The following is a 22,493-nucleotide window of genomic DNA, read 5'->3' as shown; positions in this document are numbered from 1 at the left end:
TTAGAAAAACAAGTTTTCTATTTATTTAAAAATAAGTTTATAGTTACTACATTGCAGGGGCAGGAAATCTTAACACATACATTCTAGTTTGTATAAAAGGATTCGAAGAATTATGCATCAAAACTAACATAGAAAGTGTCCACGTAACAGTAAAGAAAGGTTCAATCAATATGTACAAAAAGAAAGGGCACTGCTAATCGCGTTGTGAGACTGCTGTGTATTGGCATGGTACTCCAGGTCCTGAAGGAACAGAACAAAACCTCAATAAAGCTAAGTAACTTGTTTTTAACTGTTACTTAATACATACAACAGATTTCTTGTGTATAACAGTTTTCTGTACAAAATAAGCATAATTTTAATTTGAAAACGTGTCAGTTCCAACTTCAACCCTCTAGGTCAGTTACTTAAAAAAAAATTGAACTACATTCTACATGTCTAAATGGCCTGTGACAGGATTTAAGTTTTCTAAAGGATCTTTTGTAAGATCTGTCGTCTTGCAGTTTTAGTATGGTCCAAAAATGTGACTTCATATTTTCTTTTTATAGCTTTATCACTGAAAAATCTACACATGCATTCCTTAACCAGCATGTGTATCTATCTGCCTTATATGCTTGTGTACTACACACCATCTTGAAACTACTTTCTTAGAAACTCTAATGCAGAAACTCAGCCACACACTACTATTTGGTTTGTGCCATATAAGGTTAATTTCCTGATTATTTTATCTGCATTAAAAAAGTATTCCAAAACAGAGCTATATGTAAACAAAAATATATACGTATAGCTCAGATTTTCTACTCACTGTTGATCTGTAGTGTGTACAAATTTTATCTTCATAGCACTCAAAGTGGTACTTACAGTCTTCTGACTCAATTTGACCTTTTCCTGGTTACTGTATGTAGTTCAAAATTACTTTACATTTAGTGCTTGCCTTATACAATCAAGAAAAAGTTTCTTAGTAAATGTAACATTAAATTTACCTCGAATCACTTGGAAATTAGGGGAATGAAGTAGATGTGCAAAGATTAAAGGTTTTTAAATAAGTTGAAATTTGTCACTTAAATATAAACTACTGCTTAACCTTATTTTTAATGTTAAAACTATGCTTTTCTAGCAGAGTATACTGGTGGCTCACACCTATAATCCTAGCTACACAGAAAGCTGAGATCTGAGGATTGCAGTTCAAATCGAGCCTGGGCAGGAAAAGGCCAGGAGATTGTTATCTCCATTTAACCACCAGAAAACCATGGAGCTATGGCTCAAAGTGGCAGAGCACTACCCTTGAGCAAAAGAACTCAGGGACAGCATCCAGACTCTTGAGTTCAAGCCCCATGACCAAAACAAAGAAACAAAACACACTATTTTCTAGATAAGCTGACGGACATGCACAAAAGATAAAAAAAAAACTCCATTATGATTTTAAAACAAATCTATCTCCTGCATCTAAGGTGAACATTTATAGCCCTGTAATCACAAGTTCATTGGTCCTTTCAACCACTCAAAATTAAAAATTTTAGGTGAACAAAGCATTCAGAATGCATTTGCTTTCTTAAGATAGAAGGCTGATCATCAAAACTACTTCCAGCTTACATGTGAGAGAAATTTCTATGTAAGTATAAGCTGCAATGTTAGGAACACTAACTGGAGGCAAACTAACTGGTTTACAGATCATATTTTATGACATTTAAGTGCTACTCACATCAACATCAAACAAGATAAAAATGTTACCCAGTACATTTGTTAAAATCTGATGAATCAATTACTACATTGCAGGTAAAAGGCAGTTCTGGATGTAATATGCTAGAAGGATGTTTTGTTTATTGTGTTTTATTGTTCATTTTCTAGTGAAACTAAATTCAGTCACTTTTGTGCCTCAGGTGTGACCTAATTAATTTCACAAATCCTCAGGTTACTCTAATTACCTTCAAGGAAGATAGGTTTGTAATAATGCCATGAAAATCTAAACTTCTGGTGAAGTTGTTTGGTGGAAACCATGGAAAAAAGGCCACTAAGTCTTTAGTTCATAAAGAGATGTAGAAAATAGATCAACACGCTAAGGTAAAAATTTAAGACATTACATATATCTTGGCAGAGGTTGAGAATCTGTAATTAACTTCTACAATCACGCAGTGGCAACATTTTAAATTTCTAAGTTTCACTTAGGGATAGACAATACTGGAGAAGAGGAAAGAATATTATGATTTGGTGAAGTTGTTTTCTATATCCCATGCAAGTAACAGGTTGCCTATCTGAAACTTTCACAAAATTTGGTGTTTGGTTTTTTTTTTTTTTTTATTGCTTACCTAAGACAAGTGCCAACATTTCCTTCTGGCCTATAAAGAGTACATATGTGATATTATTGTCACAACCGGTAAAACAAAACAAAAATATAGTGATGGATTTAAACCTCTTAATTCAATCTTGCAATCTATAGAAGCTAAATTATAAAAATATAAAATCTAGATATATCTGGTATTACTAGTACATTTTAAATGTTTCAGTTAGTTACAAATAATATGATCCAAGTAATTCTGCTTTACTAAGAAACCAGTGTCTGAAAATGTCCAAATAAGATCATAAATATACAGTGTTTTAGAACAGGAATATATTTACTTGTTATAGGAAAGACGGTGAATAATCACTTCTTTGCTTATAGTTGGAACTAGTTTCATACACCATACTAGAGGTATTTCACACTAAGACTGTGTATGTTTTTCCATTATTTTCTGTACACACTTAAAACTATAGACAGTTTATACAAAAGTGGATTTGAGTATTAATATTTTTCTAGTATAATGCAGATAACATCAGGAAATTACATATTTCAAATAGATTGCTTTCAAAAGCAACAAATAATTTTAATGACTTTAGTTTCAAACATACACATTATTATTTTTAACATCTGGAACTGAAACTCTTTTCTATACAACAAAGCCATTATCCATTTCTGCATTATGAAGAGTTTACTGAATTTTAATTATATAATTGAATATATTTGTTAGAAAAAAATAAATATACAAAAAACCTGAAAAATTTTGAAATTATTTTTCAACTGCAAAATCACAGCAATCCAGTCAAGATCTGGAAAATGGTTTACTTAATGTCACAAGAGGATTTCTATACAAATTTAGATACAAACGATCAAAAAATCCCAAATGTATCACTTTTCATTCTTCAAGACAGCTAAATGACAGTTAACATTTATCCTTATCAGAAACAGGTGAAGAAATAATTATGTAATTATATAAGTATTTTGCCAAGGTTCAATTAAAGACTTTATTTTTCTACATTAGGGTCATTCATGCTGATATATACTTTCCCCATCCTTGCTTTTTAAAAATGTAGTATCTGAAAATTTTGGTTACATTTTTGTACCATCAGTCCTCAGAAAATACTACATTCTTTACACTTTTAAAAAATGGACAATAATTTTTAAACAATAGAAATGGTATTTATGTTGGTTTTTAAGGTATAAAATAACTAACTGTACCATAAACAAATAAATAACTGCTTTCTTTTTTCATAGCAGTACATATAGTAATACATTCTCCTAAGTCATATAGTTATCATTTACAATAGACAACTTAATTTTACTAATGATGCAAAAAATAATAGAATACAAGGCACAATCATTAAATGGAGTTTTTTCTTCAGGGTGTATATTGACATACCAGCGTGATAAGGATACCGTAAAAAGTGCAGAAAGAACACAATGTGCAATGAGACCACTGTATAAAACATGATTGCATAAAAAGTGATTTGGCCTATTTTAACCTTTAATAATTGAAAATAACCAATCTTCCCCTTAAAATTAAACTATAAAGTATGACAATTTTAAAATTATTTTTATTCTACCACTATCTAAAAAATCCTGAAAGAAAAAAATTTATACCTGGGTAATAGTATGTAAGTATGTGTCTGTATATATATTTAATTATACCCATTTATCAATATATATACATACACACAGACATGTTTCTTTCTCAGTCATTTTAGCCTATCAGATATGTCTAATGTTTAGAAATGACATTAATCCAGATCAATAAGTAAACATCAAATCCCATACCTTTTTTTCCTGTATCTTCCTTGAATCCTTTAACCACTTAAAACATTTTCTCTAAGGTATCTCTGTCAAAGGACCCACCAGTGCATAATTTTCTACTATTAGTACCAAAAAAAAAAAAAAGATATATCTCAGCATAACTCTTTAATAACTTGCTCTTTAGAATATATAGCCTTTCCAGTACTGAAGCGCATAGCTGTCCTGACAGTCAAAAACAGGCTTTCTACTGCACTGATTCTCAGTCTTTGGCACAATAAACAGAGATCAAGTGATAGATATAAGAATCAAGGTCTGAAAAATTAGACAGTCAGTGTTTTCCAATGTGGATATGTTTCCTTCTCATCAGTACACTTTCTCTTAAGTTTGGCAGAAATGGAATAAAGCAGAAGTTTCCTCTAGATACTCTGCAGATGAACAGTCTATAACTAAAACTTTTTAGGGTATTGAATATATTGAATGGTGACAATTTTTACTTATCTTTAGAGGAAACACATTTCTTAATTTACTGCTACTCAGTAACATGTCTTCCTAGAAGCATGAGGCCATGACTTCTGTATCAATAAAAATGTACCTTGCTTGATCAAAAATAATTAATTCATGAAATGCTCTATCACTAAGAATATTATGTTTCTTTAAAGAGTGTAGCAAAACTGTCTCTCATAAATAAATTGAGTTCATTATGGATCCTCAATTTCTTCTGTTGTAGACAGTGAGTGAAATGAATGTGGAAATGCATAACCTATCTAAGGGCAATAAATAGCAAACATTTAAAATATATATGTATATATTTATATATATATATATATATATACTTTCATTTAAAGAAGTGAAGTGTCTTCTAAATTTTTTTGCAAGTCAAATGATAACATTCCCTAATCCATCATAGCAGCAAGGAAGCAGAAACCTTAGTTCTACCTATTCCTTAACTGTACCTGCTTTATAAATTTTGAAGTAAAATAGTTTGGTTCAAGTTACCAACCAATTAAATTAGCTTTTGCCTTTTCAGTCAATTTTCGGACTCGTCCTCTACTAGAAGTTCCAAAAGTTAAAGAGGTGTCTTCGAACAACAGCTGCCTCTGCTCTTCTTCAGAATCGTCCTCATTGTAGAAAGCTGTCCTTCGACCTTGGTTTCTAGTTCTCATGTGAGGTTCAGAGCCTTTGAGTTCTTCAAACTCCTCTTCCTCCTCATCTACAGTGTCATCTGTCTTTTTTCTGTTACTTCTCCTTAGCACTTTAACATTCGTAGGAACCGTGAGATCAGAATCTAGTTTTTGTGTTTTCATCTTCCTTTTGGGCTTTCTGCCTCCACGACTCTTTTTCTGTAACAAATCCTCCTTCACAGTGTTACTTTCAGAAAGAAAATTGCATGTTGAAGAAGGAACCACTTCATCTCCAATGGGATGCATATTGTTTTGCTCTGAATTTTCTGGCCTTGCACACTGTAGCTTTTTGGGCTTTCTACCCCTTTTCTTGTGTATAATTTCACCACTACTGGTATTAACTTCTACCTTGGGTTTCCTTCCAGGTCCCCTCTTCACAAGTTTTGATGGCTGTCCCCCATGGCCATTTACTTGAATGGTTCCTGGTACCAAAGCATTGTTCTTACAGTCTCCTAAAGGGAAAAACAAACAGCACACTTGACACATCAAGTAGCTTTTTTGTCTGATCATCAAACCACTCAGTAAGTATACATATATATGACAACATAATCCAAATTTTTTTACTAAAATAAGAAAAATAATTGACAAAAAGCTAAGTTGGGAGAAGCATTTTTTTAACTTTTATTTTTAGTTGGTGGTTAACTAGTGTTTGAATTCAGGGCCTATTTGCTCAGCTGGCACTCTACCACTTGGGCCATGGTCTCCAACCCTGCTTTTTGCTTCTATTTTAGAGATAAAGTCTCTTGGACTTTTCTGACCAGGCTTGCTTTGAAATGCAATCTTTTGGATTCTGACCTACTAAGTAGCTAGTATTACAGGCTTGCCCACTGGCAGTGGGCAAGATACTTAGAAGTAATAATCTCGAGAGAAGTAACTGATGACCAGTGAATCCCTCTTGACTTCTACTTCCTTTACTACACATCTAATGTAGATGTGTAGTACACAGAGGATCATGTGTACTTTCATAGTTTAATCATAACAAAACATTCACTGTTTCATTCATTAAACACTGGATTTTTCTGTATTCCTATTTTTAAGCAATAGAATTATAGAAAATAATCAGTGTAAAACTTAGCTCTTTCCCACTTGTCTGGTTCTTATTTGATTCCCCTTTTAACATGCCTGTAGTAAGTCTATGGTGTTAAAGAGTAGAGCTTGGAGTCTAAATTTTCTTAAATTTTGTGGATACAGAATCTTCCCTCCCTCCCTCCTAATCATCTAAGTAAAGGGTATCATATTTGGGAGTATATCTGATGAAGAATTTATATCATACTAAAACAGAAATGTCACACTCTTAATTCTTTTGTAATTATTATTTTGCTAGTCGTGGGGCTTGAACTCAGAGCCTATGTAATGTCCCTGGCTTTTCCGCTCCAGGCTAATGCTGTACCACTTTGAGCAACTGCTCCTCTTCCAGTTTTCTGGTAGTTAAGGAGATAAGAGTGTTTTGGGCTTTCCTGCCCAGATTGGCTCTGAACACCAATCTTTGGATCTCAGCCTACTCAATAGCTACGATTACAGGTGTGAGCAACTGGCACCCAGCTCTTTCATAATTACTTAATGAAGATGCCCTATAATTAGTCCTACCTCTTTGATAACTAGCAAATGACTAATAATCATAAAAACTACGTATCAATCAAGACCATTTGTGTACCTTCTACTTAGTATGATTAAAATCTCACTCTAACAAACAATAAAAAAAATCATTATGCTTCAAAAAACCATAAAAGGAAATGTGTGAGATCAATTTACAAATCTGTAGTATGAAAATGTGAAGCGGCTGGGAAGATGGCTCAGTGGTAGAGCGCTCGCCTTGCATGCCTGAGGCCCTGGGTTCGATTCCTCAGCACCACATAAGCAAAAAAGAAAAAAGCCAGAAGTGGCGCGTTGGCTCAAGTGGTAGAGGGCTAGCCTTGAGCTGAAGAGCTGAGGGACAGCGCCCAGGCCCAGAGTTCAGGCCCCACGACCGGACCCAAAAACAAAAAACAAAAAACAAAAAACAAAAAAAAAAAAGAAAATGTGAAGATGAACTGCCTTCCTATGATGGCAAAGGATGGTACACGACTATTTCAGATGAAAGACATATATACCACAGATGTACCACTAATTCCTTTGTTTCTCCAAAACTCTGAGTTGTCATTTAGTTATGGGTGAGAGGTTTGCAATACATTATGAAAAACAAAATCTAGAGAGGGAAGATACTTCAAAGTTTCATTTTCTTGTTCACAAGCTTAAGAGATGTACTTTTTAAGTGGCAATGGTGGTGCAAAGCGGGCCTAACCCTAAGTATTTTCTACCAATTATATTTGAACTGCCAGAGGATTCTGCATGCTGTTTTCGTTATACATTCCTATTACTGACAAGGCTTCTAAACAGTCATTCCATACAATCCTTTAGAAATTCTGCAGACTTGCTTCGAAAGAATCCCTTGAAATGTTCTAAAATTTTGTGTTAATATGTTTATGGGAAAAGGATGATAGTTTTAATGCCATTTTCTTAAAAGGAATTTATATATGCAAACAAAAGAGTATTCGTGCTTTGAGATAGTAAACATCTGAATTCTGTGTACAAAATGCTCACTTTACTGCAATATGAAGATGGACTGGGCAAGACAAAAGGAGCAAGACAAACTAGAAGACCAATTAGAAACAAGAATGATGTAGTCTGGACTTAGGCCATGGCAGTGAATATGGATTTAAGAGATGTTTCAGAAACATAAACATTGTGGAATGTATCTGGAGGCTGAAGACAAAAATCTGCTTTAAGAGACTTCTTTTTTTTGTCAGTTGTGGGGACTGAACTCTCGGCCTAGGCACTGTCCCTCAGCTCTTCAGCTCTACCACTTGAGCCACACCACCACTTTTGGCTTTTTTGCTTATGTGGTAATGAGGAACTGAACCCAGGGCCTCATCCATGCAAGGCAAGCACTCTACCACTAAGACACCTTCCCCCCCCCCTTTAAGAGACTTCCATTCACTTTAAGTGAATAGAAGTTACACAGAAGCCTAACTAGAGACAACTGTGATGAATTATCATTTAATAAATTGTTTTGTTATAGTTTGTAATCTATGCTCTATTAATCATTTATAACTTTTTTTCCTAGAAAAGCTATGATTGCTACACTGGGATCAACAAAACCCTGTTTAAACTCTGAGTATATATAGTTCTTTAGTTCTCTTTAATGTTAGGAATTATAACATTTGAAGCCTTTAATTCAGAATTTTAAATTAGAATTTAATGAAGCTCACTGTATGAGTTATTTTTGTCTCTATATCATTATTTATCAACAAATACAAAATGTGGGACTTTTAATTGGACAAACAAAAAAGTGGATATGAAGATAAACTGGGTAATAGAGGCTAGTTTCCAACAAATGCATTATTTGTAAGAAGGATCTACAATATCTGGAAAGATAAAAGTAACATCATTATATTATTATTTGGAGACAGGAGGTCACTTGTACAGCCAAGGCTAGCCTAGAGAATGCACTACGTAGTCTAGGCAGACCTTGAACTCATGATTCTTAGCCTTTCTAGTACTGGGATTACAGTTGTCCACTACCATGCCCAGTTAGCTAAAATAACACCTTACCTGGCTCAATGACAGCTGGTGATTTTGAGGCCTTTGAAAGTACAGATGACTTCATTTTACGCTTGACTGGCTTTTCCTTTTCCATGTTTTCTTTTGTGGAGTTATTTCTAGTGCCATGACTATAAGTGGATTGATCAGGACTTAAAAGAGTATTCAAAGCTTTGGAATGTTTCACAGAATTCTCTAGTACTGAAACAAATATATACAAAAGGTAAAAGCTAGTAAGATGTTCAAAATAAAAGAAAATGTCTGATTATTTTTTATCTGAATTGCTTGAGTTAGTCAAAGTGACAAAACCTAATTCTGAAAGTTACAACAACCCCAGGAAATCTCTTACCTTTGCATTGCCACCCATTTTCCCTCCCTCGCCTTTGCAGATTACTAAAACACACAGCAAATAAACCCCAAGCCCTGCCATACATACTTCAACTTAGAAAGGTTCTTACATGTTTTTGCTGGCACTGCAGATGTATTAGGTTTTGAAATGAAAGTCTTTGTGGCTGATGAAGTAGATGGCTGTTCAGTGATAATTGGATCCACAACCACTCGGTTGCTTCTAGTCCGAACAGCAGAACTAGATTCTGTTTTACCGTTTATCTGAGCAGCATTATGCCTTGGTGGTACTGATCGTGTAGGTGTAGAAAATGGAGAGGTAGAGATTTCTGACTTTAGCTGGGGTTTTAAAGTCCTTTTTTTTCTTTCAGGGCTGTAAGAAAGATCATATTATTAAGTCATTCTTATAGTTCTACGTGTAGATATCAAATAGTTTTACAATACTGTTCAATTCAGTATTTTATTATGAAATATGTTAAAATATGAGATTTGTAGTGGATTTCATATGGTTGTGAGCCTTTGGAAAGTGATTATTTAGTGAAGGATCGCCATAAATGCTACTGTTATATGACAGAAAGCATGATGCCATCACTACCTAAAAATGCTGTTTTACTGTATAGATTTAGCAGTTTGAATTTAAGCACTTACACTAGTAAAGCTTTAGTTTAAAAGATTAAAAATCCTCCACATCATAGGAACTTGCATGTCAAATATATCATTCTGCAATATAGGGAATAGTAAAGGAGTATTAAAAACCACCAAGTTCTATTATTTAGATGACAAAGTTATAGATTAGTGAATGCTACTGAAAAGAAATTTACATACCTTGATGCACCACTACTGGAAATAGAGCTGCTTCTGTTTCTTTTCTTCCTCCTTTTTGTTATGGTATTTCTTTTATGAAATCGAAGGGCAGATTTATAATCTGATAAAACTGAACTAATGTGCTCTTCAAAGAAAGCCGACAGACGCAAACTCATGCTGTAAATCTATGAAAAGAAAAGCCCCACAAACCTCTGTTAAAAAGCTTTAAAATTTGAGTATTACTTTTTATATTTCTTTTTCTCAATCTCTTTTGATGAAAATAAACAACTATTTTTACAATAAAATGATGTTTGTGTTTAGGATTTTACAAGCTTTAACTCTGAAGTCAGATAGCTCATACACATAAAACCTTATCACTGGTAATTCTTACACAAAAATATCCCTGAGGGTTTGAACCCATTCTGGATCCCCGTCTATTCCAAGCATCTAGTTGCTCTCATTTCACTGCCAGGCATCACACTTCTTTCATCAAGTTTTGTTTAGCCAACCAGAGTTAAACAATGTTTAGGTGTTACTTATTTTTGTACCTCTGACAAAAATATTTCCATTAATGTGGAAATAGCTAGGTAAGGTAAACCCAGACTGCTCTACAATATCTGGAAAACAATACCACATTAAGAAAAGTAATTAATCGAAAACATTAACAGTGCTCAGAAAGAAGTACTAAAAATATAACCTTAAATTTGCTATAAATTTTAAATATAAATATTTGATGTTTTACATACTTTTAATTGAACATAAAGAACTTAATTATATACCCTTGATCTTTTGCTTGGTGTATATGCTTTGGAATTACTAAAAATAAGTCTGACATCTTTACATAACTCCATTGGTGACTCATAATTCCCAGCCTCTAAAGTTTCTCTAACAGTAGCAAAATCCATTGGAGTATCGATGATGTCTCTGTAGTCCTAGGAGAGATAAAAAATGATGATGAGTATGAGTCTCAGAACTATTAATGATTATCACTTTTTTTAAAAAAGCAACCTAATCCTTATAGTACAGATAACTTTTTTTAAAAAAGCAACCTAATCCTTATAGTACAGATAATTTGTATAGAATACTGACTCACTGAAATACAACTATGAAATGAGAAACTGGTAACAACAAAAACCTAACAACCTGCACATATATATGAAGGCTTTAATTACCTGCAGTACCAAAACTGGAACCTTAACAGAAATCAAGAATTATTCATGGAAATAGTTGCTACCAAGTCTACTACAAAGGAAAAAAAAATTGCTCATGGTTGCAAGTCACGTGTACCCCATAAAATGAAAACACAGCGGGGGTGAGGGAGGATGGGAAGGGATGGGAAGGGGAAACAAAGGAGGAGGATACAATGCTTGATAAGAAATATACTCATTATCTTGCCCATGTAATTGTAAGCCCTCTGTACAGTATTTTCACAATAAAAAAAATGAAGACACAAAGGCAACAGACTGAAGCTGTAACTCAAGTGAAAGAAGAGCAATATAAAATGACCACAGTGTGGTACACAATTACAAAATTATCCTATTTTCAGTAGTACTGATGCCAACTTTTTTTGCTTATTTTGGTGGATTTTACAGTTTTTTCTAGATTTTTTTTTGGGGGGGTCAGTCATGGGGCTTGAACTCTGGGCCTGGGTGTTGTCCCTCAGCTCTTCAGCTCAAGGCTAGTGCTCTACCACTTAAGCCACAGCATCACTTCCAGTTTTCTGAGTGGTTAATTGGAGATAAGAGTCTCATGGACTTTGCTGCCTGGGCTGGCTTTGAACCATGATCCTCAGATCTCAGCCTCCTGAGTAGCTAGGATTACAGATATGAGCCACCAGCACCTAGCTTTTCTATATTCTTGAGTGAGCTTGAATACTATTTTAAGACTACTGATATACTCTTCTAATGTAGACATTTTTCCTGCATTACATGAATCCTACACATTTTAATGTTTTCACTAATTTCAATGTACTTAAGATTTTTCATGAGACTTGTTTGATACATGGATTATTTAGAATGTTGTGTAACTAGTAGTTTGTTTTCAGATATTTAGTTTCAAATTAACTCAATTTATTATACTGCCAGAATTAAGTATTTCTCTTCTGTATTTTCCAGTTTTTTTTTCCAAATGACAATCACTTTATGTCTCTTGACAAAAGTTTCTCAGCCAGGCACCAGTGGCTCACACCTGTAATCCAAGCTACTGAGGAGACTGAGATCTGAGGATCATGGTTCAAAGCCAGCCCAGGCAGCGAAGTCCATGAAACTTTTTTTTTTTTTCTGGTGAAAATACCGTACAGAGGGGCTGGGAAGGTGGCTCAGTGATAGAGCGCTTGCCTTGCATGCCCAAGGCCCTGGGTTTGATTCCTCAGCACCACATAAGCAAAAAGAAAAAAGCCGGAAGTGGCACTGTGGCTCAAATGGTAGAGCGCTAGCCTTGAGTTGAAGAGCTGAGGGACAGCGCCCAGGCCGAGTTCAGGCCCCATGACTGGACCCCCCCCCCCCAAAAAAAAGAAAATACCATACAGAGGGCCATACAGAGGGGTTACAATTACATGAGCAAGGTAATGAGTATATTTCTTATCAAGCATTGTTGCCTCCTCCTTTGTTTCCCCGTCCCATCTCCCCAAGAATTTATTTTTTGGAATGTGATCCTTTGTACAATTTTTTTTTTTTTTTTGGTCAGTCGTGGAGTCTGGACTCTGGGCCTGGGCGCTGTCCCTCAGCTTTTCAGCTCAAGGCTAGCGCTCTACCACTTGAGCCACAGCACCACTTCAGGCCTTTTCTGCTTATGTGGTGCTGAGGAATCGAACCCAGGGCCTCATGCATGTGAGGCAAGCACTCTACCACTGAACCACCTTCCCAGCCCCATCCATGCGACTCTTATCGCCACCAGAAAACTGGAAGTGGCACTGTGGCTCAAGTTGTAGAGCTGAAGGGCTGAGGGACAGTGCCCAGGCCCCAGAGCTCAACAAAAAAATTATTTTCATCACTGCAAATTAGAATATACATGATAAACAACAGTAAAGTCAGCTGATACAAGATTTAGGTCATGATAAATCATTTAAAATCATTTAAACCTGTATCGTCTCCCATTTAAAAAAAAACTCATTTATCCTTAAGTTGTTATAGAAAGGGGTTTCAACATGTTAGTTTATGAACGTTATCAAAAATGTACAATCTACAGCCATTTACTAAAGGAATAAAAAGAAACCACCAACCTGCATTAGACAGCTATGACTGAACACAATAATAAATACTTGGATCATGTTTACTCAACTCTTACATATTTGTGGAAATATGCATATACTTACATTATCAATCTGCCTATCCCTGTTGTCTATTCACTCCACTCCACTCCACCCCATCCCATCCAAATCCATCCATCCCTCCATCCATCCATCACCACTCATAAAGTGCTTCACAATTTCAAACTATTTCTTTGTATTTTCATTTAATCTTCATAATTCTGCAACAAAGTTGGATTATTCTTGGAATTATTGAGTGGAAGAAAAGAATTAGTAAAATTAACATTCAGATGGGAATACTAAGTTACTTGCTGAAAGTTGCAAAACTAAAATGAGTACCTAGGATTGTAACACAATTCTTTGGAGACTGTTCAGAGTTCTATTTTTTATACTTACATTCTCTACAAAACTCAATAGATAATGAAAAAACTTACTGTAATTCACCAAAATAACCAACCACTATATATAATATATAGCAAACTAACAGGTACAAAATATTTTCAGAAATACCGGATATTCAAGGAGATCTACTGGCTGGCGGAAAGGCTCTGAATCTTCACACTGAAATATGAGATTTAACAATTCCTGACATTGTTTCTTCCATGCTTGAATATCATATGACTGAGCTCTGTTCCGTAATCTTCTTCTAGGCTGATGGTCCTGAAACAAAAATACTCTTAATATGTTTATATAATTGCTCTTACATAATACAATATGTGTTTTTAACAAAGTACTAGATAATTAGGTAGAGGGTTGACTATCCCTTACCTGAAATGCTTGGGATTTTGAAACATTTGCATAGACTTTACAGGTAGAGGGTTGACTATCCCTTACCTGAAATGCTTGGGATTTTGAAACATTTGCATAGACTTTACTAAGTTACCCTAATCTGAAAATCTAAAAATGAAATGCTTCAAATTTCAAAGGTTTTTTTTTTTTAGTTAGTCCTCAAAATATTGGAACATTATAAATTTTACAGTTTCGGAATAGCAGTGCCCAACCTGAATAATATAGTTCTGAAAAACATGTATTTTACAATAGATACTGACTTGAAATTAATCTGATTTTAAAACTAAAGAGTTAAAAATGACTCTTACATATTAATTCGTGCAAAGTAATTCTACCAAAAACTGTCTTACCTTCCTTTTCCGGGTGGAAGTTCCTGGCCCATCTGCGTCTTTCTCTTCTTCCTTTGAGGTAAGAATGTATCCGATTTAAAGAATATTCTAGATTTCATTAAACTTAATAGATTACTTGTCAATTATCATGACAAAAAAATTGTAGTTAAGTTACAGTATTGAGCCAAACAAAAGTTTTGCCTTTTCACTTGCCTGCTTGTTTTCTTTTTTAAGGTTCTAGGGCTAGAACTTAGGGCCAGGGCACTGTCTCTGAGCTTTTCTGCCTAAGAAAATCACTCTACACCTGAGCCACAGTTCCATTTCTGGCTTTCTGTTGGTTAATCAGATATAAGACTCTCATATATTTTCCTGCCTGTGTGGCACCTCCTCCGTGATCCTCAGATCTCAGCCTCCTGAGTAGCTAAGATTATAGGCATGGGCCACTGGCACCTGGCTTTTTGAAACCGAAGTTTAATAATAGCTTTTACTGAAAATATATAAATTTTTATATACAACATAACACAATGTAGAAATCACAATAAAATGTTACTTACCTCAGAGTCAGATAAAACTTTCTTCTTCATCGAATTATATAGTGGAATAATGTTATAACAAGTCTGATCTCTAAATAACAAGACAATGTTACTATATTAGAGCTATTAATTTTTTTATACTCTAAAATCAGACTTTATGATCTCATACACAGTAACTTTATTTGTTGACAATATATAAACACAATTGACTCCTCACTCTAGAGAGACTATACATTATGGCCTAGTTCATTTCACCAAGCTCAATTTTAATCTCCTAGTCTTTGCTCCATTCTTTTCTTGTATTTCTGTGCTTGTATTTCTTAGTCTTCAAGATAAACCTAACATACCTGAGATCTTCCAGTTCTTTTCTTTAATTCTCAAATGTAGACATTCCATAATATTTGGTTCTTAACTATCTTGACATCATAACCTAAAATTCTGTTTAAACTCATCACTTCCTTCCCATTTTTTGAATTTATTGACTTATTTTTCCTTAAGTAGTTGTACAAAGGGGCTTTAATTCAATACATTGTGAATAAAATACAAGTTGTTCAATACCACTCTTAACAGTACATCATTCTTACTGGGGAGATTTTAGTTATTTAGTATCAGTCCTTGCTTCTACCTTAAAAACCAATTAGTGATCAAGTACTCTGAGTTCTATCAGAATTCTTTTAGAAACTGAGTATGGTGGTACTTGTCTGTAACATCAGCTCTTGAGAGGCCAAGGCAGGATTGCCAAATTGAGATTAGGTTGAGTTATCTAGAAAAACTTGTTTCCAAACAAACATAAAACCCACAAACAACATTCCCAACACTCTCTCTGTACCTGCCTTTTTCTCATTTATATCAATTAAGCCTTATCATTTTCACTTCTTACTGCTTCAGTGGTAGTAGCCCATTTGCTCTGTGTATGTCTGTGTATGTGGGACTAATCCTGGGACTTAAACTCAAGACCTGGGCATGAGCACTGTCCCTAAACTTTTTTGCTCAAGGCACTTGAGCCAAAGCTCTACATCTAGCATTTTTAGTAGCTGAGTGGAAATAAGACCCTCCTGCCTCAGCTAGAGCTTTCAACCTTGATCCTTAGATTTTAGCCTCCTGAGCAGCTAGGATTACAGGTGAGCCACTGGCACCCACCTCCAATTTGCTATTTCTGCTTTGTGTCTCTTCTTTATAAATTATTAGGAACTCTAGTCAAACTGCTATTGATATTTTTAAGGCTTAACTTCAGAGCTCTTATTTACCTGGCTGGAACTCTCAAGGCACTCCATGATGTAGCCCCAACCCAAATCTAGAACACTGTGTCCTTGTCACTTCTATTCATACAGTCTACCTCAATTTCCATTGCCTTTCTTTTAGGGGTTTGATCCAGGGCCTTTCACCCTGGGATTTTACATGTTCCCATCCCAGAAATTTCTGAACCTCTTTTTAATTTTCCTGTGTCTGCCTCCTGAAGAGCTAGGATTACAACCCCGTCAGTCTTAAATTTTTTGACAGAGGCTTTCTACTTTTAGAGGAGCTATGTTTGTATGGCAGCAGTAATACACACATACACACACACACGATTCTACTCTACCACTTTAGCTTTTTGCATTTTAAATTATTTCACATTTTCAAGGCGTTATTCATTAGTACAACTATTATAATTAAGTATGAACAGATAACTCACTTTATGAAATGTAGAAGAAGATCAGTCACAAATTTAGCAGATTTCACAATTGGGCTTCCTGGTTCATTAAACGTTCGTGTATTATGCTCTATATATCGAACTTCCCACATTAGGGAAGAAATCCGCCTTAAAGAAAAAGCAGGAGTCTTATCTCATTGCATTTAGAAACCTGGACACAATTTAGAACTAAGTCATTCTGATTTTGTAACTTAATCTTAAACAAATGACCCCTTTCTTAAAATGCCTGAAGCAGACATACCAAAACTATTCCATACTTCTTTCAAAAGACAGGGAATGAATACAGGGGAACTGGCAGAAAATATATGAATTTTTAGTTTTTGTTATACATATTCATGTCATATACAGTATCACTTTCCTGACTTGTTCACATTAAAGGAAATAATTGTAATCCAATACTATCAGTAATCAAGTAACATGTAAAGTGAAAAAGTAGAGTTAGGATACTGATGAGACTTAGAAATAAAATGAAAAAATGAGAATGATGTTAGTTCATAAGAAACCTACCTAAATGAGAAACATTCTCACACTTGGAAATGCTAGAAGTGTCTGGGACTATATAATTTTTGTTTTTCTTCAGCTAGTTGCAAACCACAATCCGCCAATCTCAACTTCCTGAGTATCTACGATTACAGGTGTGAGCCACCATGCTAGGCTATTTTATTTGTGAAAGCTAACATAAAAATGACTTCTGAGGGCAACAGGTAAATTATGGGCCCACTTAATAGAGAAGATTGAGAAAAGCATAATGTTTTATCAACAGAAATACGACTACTTGGAATAAAAAGTACGTAATTGTAGATACAGAAGGCTATATAAGAACTGTGTATTTAAAACAGATTCACAGGCTTATTCTAGTAACAGAACCACAGATATCTTCAATGTATCACATAGGAAAACAAAATTAGAGGTACTACTAGCAGAAAAAACGGACAGTTGTAGCAAGAGAATGAGCTACAAGTATCACAGAGAAAAACTGTAAGAGGAAACAAAATGCTTTTTAAACAATAACATGTGATTTTTAATAATAAATAAAATACCCCACTAAGGTATTTATTGTATTAAGAACATACTCAAGATTAAGTTAGGATAAAAGATTTACCAAGTTCCTTTTATCCCTAAATTCATTTTAAGTTAAAACCAAAAAAGTCTCTTCAAACTTTGATATACCATATACATTTAACAAATGAGCATCGTTTCTATGAGAAAGAATATTCACAGCAACAGATGGAGATGATTAGATCTTATCTTTCTAGCTGTAGTCTGACAACCAGTATATATAAACAATTCTCTCTTATCAACTAATCACAAATTGTACCAAGCTCTAGGTGTAAAGTCTATGCTTGAACAGTTTTGGATCTTCAAATGTAGTTTACCATTCTCCAATTTTTGTTTTCAACTTCTAACATTTGATACTGAAAAAGATCTGAAATATGCTGAGGATATAGCTAGTGAGGAGGAGCACATCCTAGAGCTTCTTCTTTTTAATGCTTTGACCAATTATCAATGACCCAACAACAATTTAGCTAACAAATCTGGTCTAATATTCACTCCAGTGGTTCTCAATTAGAAATTGCCATTTGTCCTCCGAACAAGAGACATTTAGCAATGTGTTGGCTACATTTTTGGTTTCTTACAACTAAGAGACTGTAATTAGTTCCTTGTGGAGACACAGGACAGATTCTCAGAACTTCCTATCAACAAATGTCAGTAAATCTGCTACTGAGAAACCTTGAGTTAGTAAGAAGTAACAAATGGTATTTTCCAGTACAAGATAGGTGATATGATTTAAGTAGTAAAAGAATCAAAGTTACATTTTATATAGAAACATGAGTTCTGAATATAAATAAACTTTAAAACAAAAAAGACTACAGTAATATACAACTGGCCACAAAAATAAAATTTCAATATAGTAACATATAGCATTAAAATCCCAGGCAAGACATAGCACTGAAACTGTTAACTAGAAGTTGAAAATTAATGAAGCTTTTTGCTTTTTAACTTGTTTTATTTCATGCTCAACTTTGAAAAACTGAATCTTTTCTGACTACATTTTTGTTAAAATGTCATAATTTTGTCACAAACCAAATATAAGCAAAATGACATAAAAAGTTTTGATAGCTAAAGAAAAATAGTATGGTATAATATCTATGAGAAAATTAAATACTCTTGACTTATAAAATATGCCATGAAAGAACTGAACATCCATCACATCATGTCTAGAAAAACATTTATCCAGGGTCTGTATTTGAATCATAGTCTATAGGAAGTAGCATAAGCACTGCAGGTAATTTGAAAAAAGTATACAAAACCGATCTTATTCCAAATCAGCTGAATCACATGCTTCAATGTAACCCAGAATCCCTGAGATTCACATGGGCATTTACCTACACATAAAATGGACAAACATTACATTAATAATAGGTGAAAGGATAAGGTAGTTTTTCATATTAGCAACATAAAATGTTTCTAACCTGTAAAACCTATTTTCCAGTCTTTGTTTAATTGTACTTAGATCTGTTGGATAGGCCACTACAGTGCAGTACATGGGATAAGCTTGTAGATCCACAGGGGCCACAAATGCGGAAGCAATATCTAAAGTAAAAAAAAAAAGTTTATTTTTGCATGGTTAATATAATCCAACTTGACTTAAAACACAGTAAATTGCTAGATACCAGTAGCTTATGCCTGTAATCCTCACTATTTAGGAGGCTGAGATCTGGGGATGTGCCAGCCCCGGCAGAAAAGTATGTGAGACACATCTCCAATTAGCTATCAAAAAAGCCAGAAGTAGAGTTGTGGCCGAAGTGCCACAGCCTACTGGCATCTAGCCTTGAGCAAAAAACCTCAGGGACAGCAAAGTCAAGAGTTCAAGCCCTAGGACCAGCATAAAAACAACTAAATTCCCATAGCATACCCTATGTAGTTTTATTACTGTCTTTTCATAAATATCAGAGTTAAGATTATTCTACATATTACATTAAAAAATTCTAGGTTATTCTATAAAGAAATAACAGGTTGAATATAAAACCGGCCAACTGTGGACATACAAATGTTTCTACAATCTATCACCAGGAATCTACAAAAGGCTTTAGGCAAGCTGTCATTAACAATGTATTCAAGCATAATCTTTGGTTTCTCAAAAATTAAGTTACTATTATGTCACCTTATCACTGTTAGCTTACATAACAGGCAAGTACAGGAGGGAACTGATCTAGAAGTTTTACTCTGGATCACTGGCTAACTGGACACAGGAAAGCAACAGAGGGAAATCTAGAGTACAGTTAAGACAACTCATACCCTGTTTTTCTTTGCTTATGCATGCATGAGTTTCCACTTTATAAGACAAGTCTATAGACTTGTCTTAATGAATGTGATTTTTATGCCACTTAATAAAATTTGTTACTTAAAAAAGACTCCAAGTCTAGAAATAACTCCATGTTAAGGGTGGTTTCTATGTTCAAGGTCCTAGATTTGACCTACCTCCCCCCTCTTCAAGACTTATATAAAACTTTAAAATAAAAAAAAAATAAAAATAAAACTTAAAAAAACTTTAAATAAAACTTTTTAAAAAAGCCTTCAAATTTAAATATGCTACCATCTGTTGTCTCTAGTTTTTACTCATATTAATTACACCTTTTACTGTATGAGAACATGGAGTTTAGATAATCAAATTTTGTGGTCATTGTTCATTTTTCCATTTTTCATTGATCAAGAAACCATTAGTTATTCTCCTTCCTAGCTTTCTCCTAGCATCATCTAAAGTCATGTTGCTTACCTAGTGTCATTAACTGGTTTATCCCTGTAACAATTCGTTCACACTCTTCATCTCTAGGATTGCTACCCCATTCTCCATCAAGAGGTTTATAGATTAATGATCTGCATTCAACATCAGTTAAGGGAACACTGGTACCTAGTTCTTCAGGAAATACAGCTGAAATAGAAAGAAAACTAGAATAGTAATTATTTGTTTCAGTTACCCTTAGATAGAATTAATCTTTCACAGAAAGAAAGCATAACTTTTTGAGGATCTGTTAAGCATATCTTTTTCTTTTCTTTTATTATTTTGTATTGTGAAAATACTGTACAGAGGGGTTACAATTACATGGGCATTTCTTACCAAGCATTGTAGCCTCCTCCTTTGTTTCCCCTTCCCATCCCTTCCCTTCCTCCCCCGGTCCCCCAACCCAATCCTCCCCACTCCCCGCCCCCACCAAAGTTGTAAAGTTCGTTTTCGACATAACTTGTACTTCTCATTGTTGCAACGGGTCCATCTGTATCCTTATTTAAACGACTTGTTTTTCCCCTTCCCTTCCACAAATTATACTGACATTAAATACAGTGAAAGCAGGGGTTATACATACAAAGCAACAAAGAAATAATCTTATAAATGCATTAGAAACAATCGCATGAAAGAAAAAAAAACATTTGAATACATATCTTAGGATTCATTTCCCTAATATCACCTTATCTAACTTTTTCTGCTTGACTCAGAGATATACTAGATATTGCAAATAAGGGAAACCATGGGACCTATGTTTCTTCGGGCTTGGCTTACTTCACTTAATATAATTTTTTCCAAGTCTTTCCATTTCCTAACAAATGGGGCAATGTCATTCTTTCTGATGGAGGCATAGAATTTCATTGTGTATATATACCACATCTTCTTGATCCATTCATCTACTGAGGGGCATCTGGGTTGGTTCCATATCTTAGCTACAGTAAATAATGCTGCAATAAACATAGTCATGCTGGTAGCTTTAGTGTGATCTTGTAAATGCCCAAAAGTGGGATTGCTGGGTCATAGGGGAGCTCTATGTGGAGTCTTTTGAGGAACCTCCATATTACTTTCCAAAGTGTTTGAACAAGTTTACACTCCCACCAACAATGAAGTAAGGTTCCCTTCTGTCCAAAGCACATCTTTTTCATAACAAAATGTAAATCATGTTTCAAGAATAAAATTTATTTTCAAAAAGATTACATTAAAAATTGATTCCTTAATTATAATTACTTCAAAAGTACAACTGAAAACCTACATAATTTACAAGTGAAAAATATTTTCTGAATCATTTTATTTTTTATATAAAGTACAGATGTAAGCACCTGTGCCAGGTTTTGCATAAAATCTCTGCCTCTACTGAAGCTCATCTCTGGAGTTCAGGCTCTGTCTTCCTTGGTTAGCTATACAATGTGACAATTGCCTCTTGGCGTTAGGGGATATGGTTTATCCCAAGCCAATGTGCAGGGCTGCTGCTTTGGAAAGTCTTTACTTGTTGACTGTGATGATGACCTCTGAGGAACCTATCACCCCAGAAAGCCTGCTGCTTCTCTATGCTGCAAGAACTTGGGAGGGCAGAACTCATGTTATGGTATACATTGAGCCCTGGTTTGACTTGGTTTTCCTTAAAGAAACAGAAGATCTTTGTTCCCACCTTGACTAACTTCTTTGGTACAAACAAGGTGTCCACAACCCCAGGGTTGTAGGTACAATGGGGAAGCAAGCACCTCCATCAAAACATACAAAGCCCATTGTGTAGTTTTAGTGTCAGCTCAATCTGAAGCATGTACTATTCCTTTATCTCTGCTGACATTCTGAAGTTGGGAGAAATGCACACATTTCAATGGCCAGAGTGTGGGGTGGTGATGATGAGCCACAGGAAGAATATGCTCTAAGAAGCTCACTATCAAATTCTGAGGTCTGACGTCTCCAGATTTAATCACTAATCTCTAGGGGGAAGTGGTTTATATAACTCCAAGGAGTCACTGTGGGACTCTACTAGACCCTCAGAACAAGTACTGCTGAGTTTTTCTTCCTGTTTGTTCTAAACATTAGGTGTTTACCAAAAGCAAAACCAATATGCCTGTAGGGTGATCCCTTTATTTTTTTTATTTTTGTAGTTGAGATAAGTCAAATTTTACTAGAGCTTGAAAAGACCTGAGAACACTAGACTAAT

General features: G+C 34.7%; 1 protein-coding gene across 2 annotated transcripts in view; it reads right to left on the bottom strand.

The window, feature by feature from the left end:
• The window catches only part of Phip (pleckstrin homology domain interacting protein), a 106,465-nt gene continuing 83,972 nt past the window's right edge, over positions 1 to 22,493 (bottom strand). For both annotated transcript variants that reach the window (XM_070010276.1, XM_070010277.1), the window contains exons 30-40: positions 20,318 to 20,473; positions 19,014 to 19,134; positions 16,522 to 16,647; positions 14,871 to 14,940; positions 14,338 to 14,388; positions 13,709 to 13,858; positions 10,731 to 10,883; positions 9,973 to 10,136; positions 9,261 to 9,520; positions 8,815 to 9,003; positions 1 to 5,675 (exon numbers count right to left, since the gene is read on the bottom strand). In XM_070010276.1, the coding sequence (XP_069866377.1) occupies positions 5,035 to 5,675; positions 8,815 to 9,003; positions 9,261 to 9,520; positions 9,973 to 10,136; positions 10,731 to 10,883; positions 13,709 to 13,858; positions 14,338 to 14,388; positions 14,871 to 14,940; positions 16,522 to 16,647; positions 19,014 to 19,134; positions 20,318 to 20,473 (2,081 nt within the window). In that variant the 3' untranslated portion in view covers positions 1 to 5,034. The remainder of the gene's footprint in view (positions 5,676 to 8,814; positions 9,004 to 9,260; positions 9,521 to 9,972; positions 10,137 to 10,730; positions 10,884 to 13,708; positions 13,859 to 14,337; positions 14,389 to 14,870; positions 14,941 to 16,521; positions 16,648 to 19,013; positions 19,135 to 20,317; positions 20,474 to 22,493) is intronic.

This window comes from Dipodomys merriami, unplaced genomic scaffold (assembly GCF_024711535.1).
Source record: "Dipodomys merriami isolate MVZ:Mamm:240054 unplaced genomic scaffold, mDipMer1.0.p SCAF_8, whole genome shotgun sequence".
Taxonomy (NCBI): domain Eukaryota; kingdom Metazoa; phylum Chordata; class Mammalia; order Rodentia; family Heteromyidae; genus Dipodomys; species Dipodomys merriami.
The sequence above is the reverse complement of the archived record's forward strand: the minus strand, read 5'-3'. Positions and strand labels throughout refer to the sequence as shown.